Genomic DNA, 15,675 nt, shown 5'->3' with positions numbered 1-15,675 from the left:
ATAGAAAATAAAGGTTAAGAAAATCCTGTAACAAATGGTCCTTTGTCTTGTCTTATACACAAAATAAAGAGCAATGTTTGGAGAGAAACCTCGGATTACAGTAAATGTGTAATAAGCCGAAACATACGCGCAGCTACCTATTCTAGTTGCTTCTTCCTATGTGACAAGGATCAAAGGGGAGCTGAGAATTAAATTAAACACCCTTCGCGCTCAATTTGCGGAATTATTACATTCGCTAAATAAACAGGAACGACGGTAACTTCCTTGTTTATTTATTTTTAATCACAAGATAGTTCGCGAGAGGATACTGCCCCGTTTCCTCTTTACAGCTATAAAACTTTTTGAAACGGTTGTAGAGGATCGTGGCGTCGCGTCTAGGCTATTAAAGTGCACGTTCCTGTTACAGGTACATTAAACTAGTCGGAAGATGATAAAACAAGATGAAACTAGAATATTTTACTTGCTAACTTGAATCAAAATCAGATATATGAGAAAACTATTTTTATGTGTGTGTATTTTATGGAGTTTTTATATTAGGTATATGCGTAAAACCCAATAAATAGTACAATAGAAGTCAGTTATTCTCAGATTTTTGTAGGACCCTCACAGAACTTTTCCAACATTGTATATGAAAGACTACATCTTTGAAATACAGTGTAACATTTCCTTGAGATATGCAAACATGAATGTCATGTTGTTATTATGAAACATGATAATAATGTGGCTCCAAGAAGCCATAGTTTACACGAACACGACTCCATCACTGACGCTTATAAGGAATGTCCTCGTAAAATATTAATTTAGTCTACGGAGCCCATAAAACCAGCACGTCATGAAATAATAGACACTATATAGAGGAATTAACCATTCTTGTAGACAGTTGAGGGTGAGAGGGGAGTGCAATAAATTCCTCTTATGTCGTTCTTGTCGACTGGCACTGTGCCTCTAAAATATAGCAGAAAACATTGGTCCTTTGTGAAAGCAACAGTAAAACCAACCGGATTGGTCCTAGGCGAGAGTAAAAACTAAATTCGACCCAACTTCGGGTAAGGTCCCGCAGGCGTTTCTCTAGGGACGTACCTTCATCTGCGGTCACCGACAATCCGCTTATTCATGGCGACAAGTTCGTATTTGAAACAGATTTGTAGTGTTTTAAAGTCGTGGTGGCCTAGTGGGTCAAGAACCAACCTTTCAAGTATGAGTACGTGGGTTTGATTCCAGGTCAGGCAAGTACCAATGCAACTTTTCTAAATTTGTATGTACTTTCTAAGTATATTTTGAACACCAATGACTGTGTTTCGGATGGCACGTTAAATTGTAGGTGTCATTAAACATCCTTGGCAGTCGTTACTGGTATTCAGAAGCCTGTAAGTCTGACGCAATCTAACCAAGGGGTATTGGGTTGCTCGAGTAACTGGGTTGAGGGTAAAACACTGGTACTCAACTTCATGCGGTTAGACTGGGAGCCGACCCCAATATAGTTGGCAAAAGGGTCGGGAGATGATGATGATGTTGTGTTTTGAGTCTGTGGAGGTATTTACCTGATGGACACGAGGATCATGGCGAATATGAGGTACTTTCCCAGCAGAGGCACAACCAGTGACGTTGGGGGGATGATCTCGACGACCAGCAGGAAGAACACGTGGAGACTAATCAATATTGAGATCGATAGGGTTACCTGCCGACAAAAATCAATAATTATTTTTATATAGTTACGTTCAGTTTATCAAAATTACCGTATAAAATGTGTAAGGATGTATGCTGGACCTATTTTGTTACTTATGTATGACTCGTTTGTCTTTCAGTGGACGACCTTTCTGCAAAGTTATATCTTTAATTTCATTTCGTAGTTTCAATTTGTTTTGTACATTTCATTTAATAAAACAAATTGAACAGAAAGGGTTGTTCAATATAGTAGTATATTTACCATTACGTACCTACGAGCATGTCATTATAAACCATAGCTTCATTTCATCGTAAGCTCGCCCCAATGTTTGCAGATCACAAATTCTGATACTCGTAGTTATTACTTACTGATTGCTGTTTACACTTACAAACACAATATTTGTGCGTAACAATCTCATGGGACATGAGACATATTAAATATACCTCTACATATGTAAACGGGTAGGTGTGTCGATGAAGCAGTCATATCTATCGCAGATGAATATCAGTGAGTGAACTGAGTGATGAAAATGAAATATTTGCTAAACGATGTTATCTTACATAATTGATAGAACCTCTGCTCAATCTCCTATTAATAAACATGATAGTCAAAGTTATTCATTTCGTGATTGCGCTGAGTCTGTGAAACCATTGTTAGTTTATGAAATATTTATATAACTATTAACAGTCTGTAGCGTCCAATTTCTGTGCAAAGACTAGATGAAATACATTTCGGGTTCATTCATAATTTATATTATTTCGTTTTAAGATAGCTTGCACATTTTTTAAACGTTTTTAGTGTGTTCACTGTTATAAATTCTAAACTTTACTTTTTTGCCCAGTTATTCGTTACTGACGAAAAAAAGGAAATAAGCATAGCACGTACCTAATACCTTCCCCCTTACAAAACCATCTGAAAAATATACCGGATTATATCCCCAGTGCATATCGCGTGTCATACAGTTATCTTGATAAGCCACGGTTTATACCTACATCACTACCATTTTAGAAGATAAGATATAAAGCAAGCTATAAAAACCGATGCACTGCTTAGAAAATATAGAAGAGTTTATTCACTATGACAAGGTTATGCGAACGTTAAATTTTAATTTGACATCCCATCAAATAAGCGAGTTCTCGGTGGTGATAATGAAGGTTCATTAAATTGATTACATGATATTAATTTTAAATGTTAACAACGTATAATGAATATTACCAGAAACCGTATTGAAATAAAGTTGACTGAACCACATTACCATAATAATGTTATTAGTTTTAAATAAAGGCATTGTTTTTAATAAACTCGAAATACGATTTGTATTTGCTACAAAATAAAGCTTAAAATGTACAAAGTAAATATGTTTAAATTTAAAAGAAACTTGCAAATAAGGTCTAATGAAGAAAAAAGGTACTTGACAGTCAGAGCGCGTAGCACAACCTGTCTTTGCTACGGCGCTACGGCGTAGCAGCCAACTACGCCGTAGCTGAATTAACATTATGTTAAAAGGACCTAGTAACAGTCGTGCCTGTCAAATAAACTATTACTTTACTTCATTAGTTAGCTAAAAAGTCGGTAATTAATTAAGAGTATTGACAAATAAGTCCAGTAGTTTTCTTAGTCATTGGTAGTCAAAGGAAAGTAAAATTAAAGTTAAGTGAAATTCCAAGAGAAATACTTTTTATTTACTTATTATTATTTTAGTCCCTTTGACGGTACCGGTAACCTAAATAAAATGGAAAACAGTGACATATATTTTGATGTATACGACTTCAGTTTATCGCGCAAATAAAAACCAATATGAAAGATTTATTCATTTCGAATCGCCTTCTTAACCTGATCACGATTCAGGTAGACAATATTGCTACACACGTTTGACACAGCTAGAGCTAACGGTATAATATTTTACATGCCGTCGATACAATAATTGGGATGTTCCACGCGATACTCGGGGGAAGGGTCGTGTAATTCATAACTAAGCTCGACTTGAACGCTTCATATACAAATGAAATACATTTTTATTACGTTGGGGTAGGTAATCACAAGGGAACAATAAAAGAGCACGTTGAGTAATCGTATTTGAGCAATTTGAACCTCGGCGGTTGTAACAATATTCACTGTGAAACTTTACGGACCGTCCGAAAGTTTGTCGACAAAACGCGCGGAATTTTTGTTAATTTGTTTTTAGAAGTTCACTCCAATAACGCGAAACTCGCCGGAAATTTTATTCATGTGCGATGAAATTAATATAATAAAAAAAAGACCTGAGATGCTTTCATTAGGGTAATATTTTTATCGCATTTTTCCGTGATAAAAGTCTTTATTAGAAAATTACAAAACAAGAAATTGTATTCAAGTTTCTAGCATACCTAAAGTAGCTTAGTCAGGTGCATATATTTTTTGTGATTGATTTGAATTCAGCGATTTGTTTTTTTATTTGATTCTATATTTACTTGTAGGACACGGAGACGGTCCCAAGACAGCATATATTTTGTAGCACGTGCCCACGTATCCTCGCGTTACCAGGCAGCTAATTCCCAAGGAGGGTTATATTCAAAACAAACTTGGATTTTTGGTTAAAAGAATCTTACAGATTTACAAATATAAATTCCGACTAAAGAATATCCACATTTTTTCCAAACTCCATATTACGTAATCTCATACTTGATCATAACACCCAATAACATTGCACAGTGATTCACGCTCCATACAAAGGCGGCCATAAATACGAAACTCACAAATACTTTTAATTAATTTATTTTACACGTTGAAATATGTTAAGATAAGTGTAAATTATTAAAATTATAACATAACCACATTTATTTAAAAAAAATATCATTACTATTTAGGTGTAAAAATGTCTCGCAGTAATTTTGTTTTAGACGATAAACCTAGAACATGTCATACTGCGACTTTTAATGAAAAATCTATATAAATAATGGTTATTTATATTAAAAACAACCATAAAGAAATAAAATAAAACAACAAAAATACATGAACAACCTTTTTTTGCATATACACACAAAACACAAACTATACCAGAATACATTCAAGCTCAAAAGTATTTACTACAAACAGATAACAAATCTAGTACAAATTTTGATAGTACATGTTTTGTTTTTGACAGGTAACTTTCGTAAATCTGTTAGGAAGGGATCGGAATGAAGAAGTTGATGGTTCAACTTTGTCAGCATTCTGAGATACATGTAACTCAATTCGCTCTACATCAATATTTTCAACTGCATTCAGCCAATCTGAATATTTATCTATAAACTTAGATCTCCTACGATTTGATTTTGCCCAATAATGAGAAATTCGTTTACATACATTCATAATTTTATTAGTTAAAGTCTCTAGTTTGATATTTTCGATGTCATCCGAAAGGCACGATGTTTCTGTCAAAGTATTCAGGACATGTTGCATTTTTCATTTGGACTACCCTCTTTAGAGTGCCAGATGTCAAAAATAGTCGTCTTCGAAACAGAACATTTGAAAACTTTACCTCAAAACAACATGAAAGCTGAACTTAAAATATAAAGTTTTTTCTTTACTATGGACATGCATACTTTGACACTCCTTTAACCCAAGAAGGGGCAGAAAGATGCAGATGAAACTTATATGGTTTTATAAGAACATCCTCTTTATTCGAAAAACATTTGCCTCAAGTGCAGCACTGAGCAGCAAAAAGTTATAGGTCCAAATGAAATCAAAGTATACCAAACAAATCTACAAAAACGCTACCTTCAATAAAAAAAATAAAATAAAATATTAAACGCATTAAAAAAAATAAAAAAGTAGTTGATAATAGAAGTACATACCTTGGTCTTGGACCTCCATACTATCACCATACATAAACACTTGATTTGGAATAGTGACACTCAAAAACAAAGTGTTAAGTTTTGATGACTCACACGTTGCGATAATTAGACTCGAGATGCGCTAACTTCCGATGCACAAAACTGAATAATAATTTGACCTTATGACACTGGTATTTAGAGTTTTCGAAAGCTTCTTTACTTGTTAATCACTTAGTAAGTAGATCTAATGGGGATAAGCCAATGACATTTTTCGATTTATGGCCTTAGAGTGAATCACTGTGCATTGTGGTGATTATTTTACAAATAGGATTCGTATAGCATCTCAGGCTTATCAACAATTCAGCTTAGTGTTAAGTATATACTAACAAAAACAAATGAACTCACCTTCTCTCCACTATCAGAAGGCAGGTAAAACGTAAGGACGGTGAGAAAGGAGATCCCCATACAAGGTATGATGATGTTCACAGTATAGAACAGGGTCTTTCTCCTCATGGTGATATTGAAGGTGATGTCCAGGTACGGCTCGTCGCAGCACGTGTAGAATTTCTCGTTCCTGCAGGAATGATCGGTGAATTAATTATAAGAAAGCTAAGCCCCGATAAGAACGGTCTTATGATATTTCCCGTTGAGTCCGCTTTTAATTAACTTACAGTTTTCCGTGATAGTATTGCCAGTTAGGGTGAACTAAAGTATTGTAAGCTATTTTTTGATAGAATCATTTGTATTTTGATTGCTAATACGTTATAATCGCATTATAGTGGAATATACTCGGATCTGAAATTCTATATTAAGTCCTGGATAACTTCAAATATTTATTACAACATCTCAATGTTAGGAATATATGTAAATATAAACAAAATATCCAAGCCTATGTCCACCAATAATAAAGCACAGTAATGGCGGCATGTAACTTAACTCTTAAAAGTAAAACAACGTTTTATGGTCGGCTCATGTAAGAAATGTGCTCGGGTAATTTTGTAGAGTAGCTCGTAAAAGCTTCGAAGGAATATGAAAATGGTATTTATATCGTTTCCAGGGAAATCATTTTATATGGAAAAGCGCAGTTTGTCCCGACCGTCTAGCTATCCGTCAATCAAACGAAGGGTTACATTCCATATGCAAAGTTATGATATAATATTTCACGGTCATAAAATATGAGAGTTTTATCTTTGGGCACAATTTTAGGAGGATTCCAAGTGCTCCACAGTTTTATCGCGATACATCATACAGATATTAATAGCGGCCATTATTTAAAAAGACAGTCCTTCTATTTGTTATTTTAATTGGAAAATAAATTGAATTCAAAGTTTCCACAAAACCTACAGCGTCTTTAGAAAACGATGCAGATTGTAAAAGTAGCCGACAATTTTACAGTTGCAATCGCTTTGTTAACGTGGAAATGCGAACTTTATTCAAAGTGAGTAAGAGTCAGCCGCGAGCTGTGTTACAACTACGGAATATGTATAAAGGACATTACCGGAGGCAATGTAAGTAGATTCGCAGTGTTGCCTCAACTGGGGCCTTTGTTGCTGCAACATTTTCACAAAATCCCCTCTATATAAAAGTAAAATACTCTTTTATTTTGACGAGTTACACAAACGTCAGTCTTTATGAAGCTGAGGAATTCGTTGAATATTTTATTTCTTCGGACAACAACGCTCTTTTTACAATTTTATCTTTAAGTATTTGAAACTCTTGCAGAATCTTTTTAGAATTTTAAAATGATGCCTGGGTTCAGGTAAAGGTTTTATTCAGCATTTTAGTGCTGGAGATTAGATCATTTCGTAGGTACTGAGGTAGTCAACGTTCGACAACGTGACTTATCGGTACATCTTATTCAGCTATAATAGCTACGCATCTTAATGAGGTTGGAACGCGACGGGCGGGCGAGCGCGCGAGGCGTAAGTTTACTTGCGACGAAGCTCGACGTGGCGAGGCGGATACACGTCGAGAAAGTGATGCTGAGGCAACTGACGTCGGGTTAATAATGACACTCGTGTGTTCGAGAGGCGGATAACGGCCCGGAGCCGGTAACGAGGGCTGAGAACAAACGACCGCTGTACATCGAGCTCCAATTAACTTTTGTTCAGCACCGCGGGACGTATTCACTGATGTTTTAGCTGTGTTAGGCGTTTTCAATTACTTTTTACACTTTATATAAAAAGCACAAAGTGACGAGCTTGTCGTGAATCAGCGAAAAATAAAAATGAGATTATAATTTGGGTATAATTGTAAACAAGGAGTAATTGCTAAGCGATTAACTAACGGTGTCGAGTGTATAAATGGCTCGATGTCGTAATAACATAAATAGCTGCGGTCATTTAGTTCAGCCGTCGCCGGTCGCCTACAGTAAGTGAAACTAAACGGTCGTACGATAAAGTTTTATATTTGCAGGAGTATCTTGTTGCCGTAGTTTACATTATTCAAGTAAATGTGAGAGAACATCGTTGAACTCATCTGTCACGCCGGTGTAGCGGTTATTATTTTACGCCGAGATCAACTGCGAGTAACGTGGAACGTATCTCTTGCAGACTCGTGTAAAATGATTTTTACTGTTCTGTGATGTTTAATTAAGCAGAGAGAGTAATGTTAGAATTCTGATACTTCATATGGTTTTATGCACCATTGTCAGAACTCAGAACATGCAGTAAACTCAGGACGTGATCGTCAAAGAAAATCATTTATAAGTAATAATAATTACAAGTCCACAGATTACGTACCTTACAGCCGGCACTTCAAGTATGTCCCACTCGACGGACATATAGAACTCGGACAGATCCACGCCGACGGACACCACATTGCTCCCCGCCTGCTCATCCATATGCCTCAGGTCGACCTGCGTGCATACCAACTCACACAACTATTTACTTGCACCAATATAGGAACATCACAAGGCACCGGAGTTCAATGAATACATTCATCTCTGAATCTACGTCTTGAATGCATAAAAGTTATTTGAATTTCGAATGTGGAATATGCAGATGCTCATTTTTTTATAACTGCCATGACATTTTTCTGTGAGCTTTCAAAGAAGGTTCAATTCATGCTTATTTAATTTTTGATCATAAGCAACGGATCATTACAAGCATATAAAAATAAATTTCAGTAGTACTAAAGCTTTTATGAATTAAACTTGTTCATAAAGATTTTTTCAACCTGTGTATAAATTCTACTTGAAGAGTTTTTGGTAGCGGAATAATTGTTTTTCCAGTCTATGCTTCCAGATGTACATTATACCTACATTTATTACTTATCTTTTCCTTTATATTGTGTGTTCACGTCTCTGGAAGAAATTACGTAATACTTACTCAGAAAGTCACACTTTTTGAATACTAGAAAAAACTCCGGTGCCAATAAATTATTTTATGATAATGGTAGGTAAAGTATCTTATGGCTTAAAATTAATTTACTCTAGTTAAATACACATCGATAACTTTAAAAGACACATATAAGGAAATTTAACACAGTTGCTATTACTTGTTTAATCTTATGATATGCGTTTATAATGATGCAGGTTAGTTCTACTAGTTAGTATCTCATGTGGAGTAAAATCTTCATCTTTGCAAACAGTTATTAGTTTTAGTTTACAGTATAAAGGTGGAATTAATTATCTAAAGTGTAAATGATCGTCATCTGTGTCAAATAGTTATATTTACTCCATCGTGAGATAATGTTTTGTTTTAATATCTATTTATTTATGTTTAATTCATTTCCTATTTAGTCATTGTATTTACTTATTTGATACATGCACCCTGTCACACAATGTGTTGAATTATCTATATAAAATCCCATAAAATCTTGGCAACGCAGACATTTTAACTATGTAGTTCTTTCTCGGAGTCTCTGTATAAAGATATTCCAAGCTGGTCTTCGCATTAGATGCCTCGCAAACAATATCACAGAGTGTGCCAAGTGGGATGTACCTGAGTACAAACTGAGATCAAAACCTTTAACGACAAACCGACACATTTATCTTCAATGTAGACATGTCACAACAATTCGATACATGCGAAGAAATAACAACGCGAAAACACAGAAAACACCGAATAACGAGTGATCGTGGAGCTTTCGACAAGAGTAAACAGGATGAGGACGACCTCCCTGTTCTGGTTCCTTAACGTTATCGCGTAGAACAAGCGCACTACACCGCATCTCGGAAGTAGCGCACTTCATTCTCAACGACTCGTCAAAAAATCTGATAAGGAGATCGAAAGCGCCGGCTCCGCCGCGCTGTGTGTGTCGCGCGGGCGCAGCGTCTCCAGCCACGCGTCTCGTGCCAACCCTCGCCTCTCCAGTTCAATAATCCCACGATTGAGTTCGTTACAGGCCGACGTGTTGGCATAAGACGTGTGCTTCGTTCGAGTGTTGTAATAGCATGCAACGACCGTCTCCTCGATAGCCCGAGGGTCCTCGACGCTTCGACGAGACGGCGAGTTCTACTTTAACATTTAGATTTTTGTGCATTATGAACTCCGTGTTTAAGATTGGGAGTGGTATCGGCTTTCTTTGAAATGACAACATGCAATGGACTGCCGGCGATACCACACTAGGTACAGCCAGTAAGTATGAGTCGCTAATAGGGAAAGGTATAAAATATGCAACATGATGACTATTTTATGCTCGATAGTGTTAAGAGCAACAAGTGTGATCTTTATCTTCGTTTCGTTTCACGTGCTGTGCTAAACCTGTTCGCGTGTAGGTATCGTGTGAAGCTGTGTACAAGAGTCGCGACCGCGTCGAGCGGCGAGCGACCGCCGCGCGCCGGCGTGATCGGGAATGCAAGTGATTCGGAGACAAGCTAGAGTCATGCGGTGAGTGGAGTGTACACCGACGGGGACGCATGCAGCAAGCTGTGTGGCGGGCGTGTGTCTGTGTGTGTGTGGCGCGAGCGGAGCCAGCTATGGGAGGGTGTGGCAGCTCCGAGTGACGCCGCTCCGCGTACCGATGCGATTGTTAGCTCAGCGATCATCTACGTGGCGTTCACCTCGCACTCGCGACAAATCGTGTAGCACGGAAAGGCTCAATCGGAGCGGGATGTGTCGGGTGGGAACGGATCGAGTGAAATTATTGCATCCCATATCACCTGGCTGTTAAAATTTTATACCTTTCCGTGTCGAGCGAGGAAGGCCGAACGAGCTAAGTGGACCGGTCGAGGATATTCTGGAGCATTCGTGATCACGCACGTCGACATACTGCTACTCCATATACTTTAAGTCATCACCATCGCAATAGAATGTAAACTTGCAACATGTCAGAGCTACGGAGCGAGCCGGGGGCGGGGAGCGGGCGTCGGCACCGAGCGCACGCTCTTCGCCACTACTCTAGCGTCGTCGTTACAGTCAATATGTAAAAGTGAGTATAACATACCACATGGACAGAAAAGTAATATAATTACACGACGAATTACGTTCGAGCCAACAAGCTATTGCATGGACATCGGCCGGGGCGGCGGGCCCTAGGGCTACGGCCCGCGCGCGCCGCCAAGCAGCGTACAGCGGGGCGTCACCTTGAAGCCGTCATACGTCCAGCTGCCTAACTTAAGCACACAGGTTTGCACGTCGTAAGGAAAGAACTCGACGTCGATCGAGCACGAGGACTTATAGACGGCGGGCGGCTGCCACACCACCATTCCGTTGTAGTAGACGGTGGCCTTGGTCATCAGCGTCACCTCGTAGTTGCCGTCGGCGCTGCGGACAAACAGAGCGGTCAGCGAGAGCGGTGACGGAGCTCCACGCAATTACCTTGAATCCGTCGTACGTCCAGCTACCGAACTTAAGAACGCATGTTTGCTCGTCGAAAGGAAAATATTCCACGTCTATTTCGCAGGAAGACTTGTAAATGGCGGGTGGTTTCCATTCCACCAGCCCCTGATGATAGATGGTCGCCTTGGTCGCCAATGTTACCTCGAAGTTGCCGTCGGCACTGTAATGTTAACGCACGTTTACAAGCCGTCTCGCGGCCCTACCGTTCATTTGTGCCTCACCAAATACCTCAAGTGCGTTAGTACGAGTATGTTGTGTGTGGACCTTGTGCGGGAATCTTTGTGTCTAACCATTCAAATTAATTCAGGTACACTTGAATGGCGTAATAGCTAGCTTTGCGTATTATTACTACGTTTTAGTATAGTCGGTGTTTGTGCTGGTTTATTTATTCAGTTGTACTACAACAATACATAATGTGCCGACCTAAACAGTGAGAATTTACATTGTTTTGTATAATGTTAGTAATGAATTATGTGTAATAATTTATGGTCACTCTTGACTAACAATTAAGTACATTTACTCATCGCGTTTACTTAATTAACCAAATTTAGTCTCGCTGAAAGAAAACAATTAATTAAATATAGGTATAAATTATATTAAAAACATTTTAAAATAAGTGTTTTATTCGGAGACGCATCCGAACACGGAACATTAATATTCAGTTGAAAGGATTTAGGTAATTTTATAAATTTTTAATTGTTTAAATTTATCAAATACGACACAACATTAAACATGCATTAACAGTGAAATAGACATTTTATTTGCTTCATTTATATATTATTTTAAACAATGTGTGTGAAACGACAAAGACATCCAATAAAAGTAATGGTAAAATATGACAACAAAAATATGAAATACGAACGGGGTGTGCCAAATACGATGATAAGGGTTAACAAATCACAACGTGGGGGTTCGTACGTACAGCAATCCGCTCATTCAAAGGGTGTTCATCGGAGGTGCGTCAGGTTTGAGGTGGAAGCAAAAATGTGCACATTAGAGGGGACGAGTCCGACGGCCGGGGCACAGGTCGCGGGAAGGGACAGGAAATGAGTAACGATTGCTGTCCCGGCCATTTATCAAAGTCCGACGCCTCAAGGTGGCGTCTGCGACAAAATGAATGCCAACTACGAGCACAATACACAAGACAAACTTGTGTCTCAAGGACCGCTTTCATCTAACTTTAGATTTGTTATTGAAATTTCGAGCCACATTATAGAGGTTACTTTGGTTGTTTAAATGTTTTATTTGTAACTCGTATGTTTTGGTTTTAAACACTCAATAAAAGACTTAATTCGAATATTATTTAAATAATTGGTTCAATAGTCTCTCTAAATAATTTCATTAATACTTTCAAAGCTGTTTCATTGAACGTTAAATAAACTTTTCTTATTGAATAGAAATTTAATTCTTAGAAGAAAAATCGTTGTGCTCGACTGTGAAAGGTGAAAGATGCAAGGAGCCCGCTGGGACAGAAAGGAGGCGTATTTGTTCGCTTGATTTTCCTGAAACCCCGCAATGTTTCTGGAGTTCACATACTCTCACGGGATAAACCTTAATTGCAAAAATGTTTTCGTGGAATTTTATTCCAAAAAAACAGTCAACAAAAGCGTAAAAGAAAATACCAACGAACTACAATATTATTGAATTATTTTTTATTAAGTTTTATCAAATAAGAAGGCCAATCATGTCAATGGTTTATGTATTAATTTAAGCCTTGATCAGGATTGCTCTACATAAAAAAATACCGACTGATTTTATTTATTTTCCGACTAATCTAAAAAAATTCAAGTAAGAAGAATTGAATACCTGTACAGGTGTGTTAAGAAATTAAATAAGGATCAAATAGATGTATGAATATAAATCATGGGATGAAATTATAAATTCAAGCTGGAGGAAATTTAATTTTTACGAGGGGTTCAATTTTCGGTATTAGCGATAAATAAACGCGACCGGCTGGGAAGGGGAAGAGGGTACTACGTAGTAATCTCTGGGCCCTCGTCAATTAGGATGGGTACGGCGTACAATTCACGGCGTATTGGTTTTTGCGGGACAATGCTATGCTTTTGTGAGCCTTTATCGCTAAGACTGTACTGTAAGTAAAATACGATTCGTTTACAGGCTTCGCTTTGTCTCCACGACGATACGGGATTGCGATTTACGCTACAATAAACCCAATTTCGTATTTACAGATAACTTACTCGAATTTTAGCTACTTTTGGGTGTGATTCTTGTGTGGTAACTAAGAAGAAAGAATTATGTTCACATTTGATGTAATTTATAAAAACAATACAATTGTGTAAATCATATGACATCTTTGTCAGTGAAACTATAGTTAATTGTAAGATGGCTTTCTGTATCTTACGTAATTGGTAACTATGGGTATTTGTGAGGATGTGAGTGTAGGGTGGTTCGATGGTGTTGGTGTAAAACATATGGGCACTAGCACAAAATAAGTGTAAATGGAATGTCATCTGTATTAACTTGGCACATTTTATAAATCTGGTGAAGCAACGAATCGTGTCGCACTCGGCTCAGGGCTCAGCCGAGTAGCTCTTCGCTTCTTTTGTAAAACACTTCTACAACACTTTGGAAGCAGGCATATCTCATACACACTAGAAAAATAGAGGACACGCGAAAATACGCTGAAATATCTCTACATATTTATAAATAACTTTATCCCAAAAAGGTAACAAGATTATATCATTTTGGGGTGTTTGCAAAATTAATCCCGATACCTTCATATTATGATTGCCCAATTTGGCCGTTTCTCTCCGAAGTCGATCCAAAGTTAATTACATGTGTTACCTCGTAGTGAGCACATTTTCGTTTTCATTAGAGGCAATATAGCCAGCGACAGAATCACGGTAAATGATGCCGTCTCTTCCGTAATTAGGTTCTCCACCAGCAAGTTAGAACAGTTTAACTTAGTGAACTCCGACTTGTTTGTAGTTCGTATCGACCTCACAACTTCCCTTGGAAAATATAAAGGAAATGGGAAAGGTATTGGTAACAAATCGCCCGAAAAATTTACTTTGATATTAACTTCCAGCAGATCTTGGAGTTTTTCGTAAACTCTTAATGCTATCGGAGGAATTAGACGAACATGCGGGCTCGGTTACGAAAATGTACCTATTTTTCTTTTTTTGTCGTTTGTTACAGAAACTGTCTTTTGTTTGAACATCAGTGTGTGCCTGAGTGTTTTGTTAAATTCCTTAGTATTGATAATTCAGCATTGGTTGCTACGCATATCATCAATATAACATAAATAAAATACTTAATACTGTCAACATACTTCATGTAAGTAAACAATGTAAAAAAAAGCCACGACTCGTTGCCCCACCTTTGTTTATGGAACAACAATTAACAGTTAGTATTAATGTGAAGCTAGTAGACATGTTGAGGTCTCACTTGTTATAGAGCACGATGTCGGGCCTCCAGATGTGGTCTGAGGGCACGTGGAGCATATGCACGCCACCGTACTCGCGCGGCTCCCAGCGCAGCTTGTAGTCATACCACGACTGCTCCACCCACAAGTTCGTCGTCATTATCTGGTTCTTCAGATTCTGTCACAACAAAAAACAAAACATCAACCATCTTACCAAAACCCATTTTACCCATATAGACGAAAAAGTCAATAATTTCATCGGAAATAACGACTTTGATCTCATCCTCGTTCCGTCACGAAAATATTTTTTCGCTTCTTTGTGAGCGACCTCAAATTAATCTAGTTTACTTGTAAAGCGCTTATCATCAAATTGCTATTAGGTACAACTCAAATACTTTCTTGAGAAAACTATGGGATTACGGCCTAAATTGTTTGGAAATATTTTATAAAATGTTCTACTTAATCAAGCCCAAAATAAAATGGAACGAAAACCCCATGGATTTGCGTATATCGGATTTATTTGCAACGAGCTTGCGTTCAAAAAACGTAATATCAAGTTGCGAGCCCATCGGTATTTTATCGGATACATTTCCGCAAGTGTGCGTTGGAATTACACAGCTTAATTCCCCCAAGCCCGCTCTATCATCAGACAAGCGAACATATGACTTCGGTGGGACGATATACGGTTGATATTCCTCTTATACGCACTAAGCATTCCGCTGACACATTAATTATGCGTGCCGCCAAGGATTAGAACTTCTTGCCGGAGACTGTGTTTCCTGATAGCTATATCCTGGGATTATAGGAACACCGAGACCGGGGTTTATTTCGTGGGAACTATTATCGCAGTAATGGTCAAACATAACGGCGATCTGGCTGCAGAATAATGCTATTATCACCTCGCCAGCGAACCTATTTACACTTGTACCTAGTGAAACAAATGAAGGAAAATGATAAGTCTTGCTACTGACATAACTTAAAACAAATAGGAGTACAGAAAAAAGATAACAGTAAAAGCGATTAGACTTTTATTCCCCATTCCGTAAG

The 15,675-nt window shown here is 37.9% G+C and overlaps 1 protein-coding gene across 4 annotated transcripts in view; it reads right to left on the bottom strand.

Annotated features, from left to right (window-relative positions):
- Nachralpha4 (nicotinic Acetylcholine Receptor alpha4) overlaps nt 1-15,675 on the bottom strand; it is a 33,270-nt gene that overhangs the window by 6,529 nt on the left and 11,066 nt on the right. For 2 of the 4 annotated variants that reach the window (XM_021332214.3, XM_021332233.3), the window contains exons 2-6: nt 14,652-14,806; nt 10,988-11,168; nt 8,202-8,317; nt 5,866-6,034; nt 1,542-1,678 (exon numbers count right to left, since the gene is read on the bottom strand). In XM_021332214.3, coding sequence (XP_021187889.3) covers nt 1,542-1,678; nt 5,866-6,034; nt 8,202-8,317; nt 10,988-11,168; nt 14,652-14,806 — 758 coding nt within the window. Of the gene's footprint in view, nt 1-1,541; nt 1,679-5,865; nt 6,035-8,201; nt 8,318-10,987; nt 11,169-11,222; nt 11,404-14,651; nt 14,807-15,675 lie in introns of all 4 variants that reach the window. The other 2 variants (XM_021332206.3, XM_021332224.3) reach the window with 1 other exon arrangement.

Source organism: Helicoverpa armigera, chromosome 12, assembly GCF_030705265.1.
Source record: "Helicoverpa armigera isolate CAAS_96S chromosome 12, ASM3070526v1, whole genome shotgun sequence".
Taxonomy (NCBI): Eukaryota; Metazoa; Arthropoda; class Insecta; order Lepidoptera; family Noctuidae; genus Helicoverpa; species Helicoverpa armigera.
The sequence above is the reverse complement of the archived record's forward strand: the minus strand, read 5'-3'. Positions and strand labels throughout refer to the sequence as shown.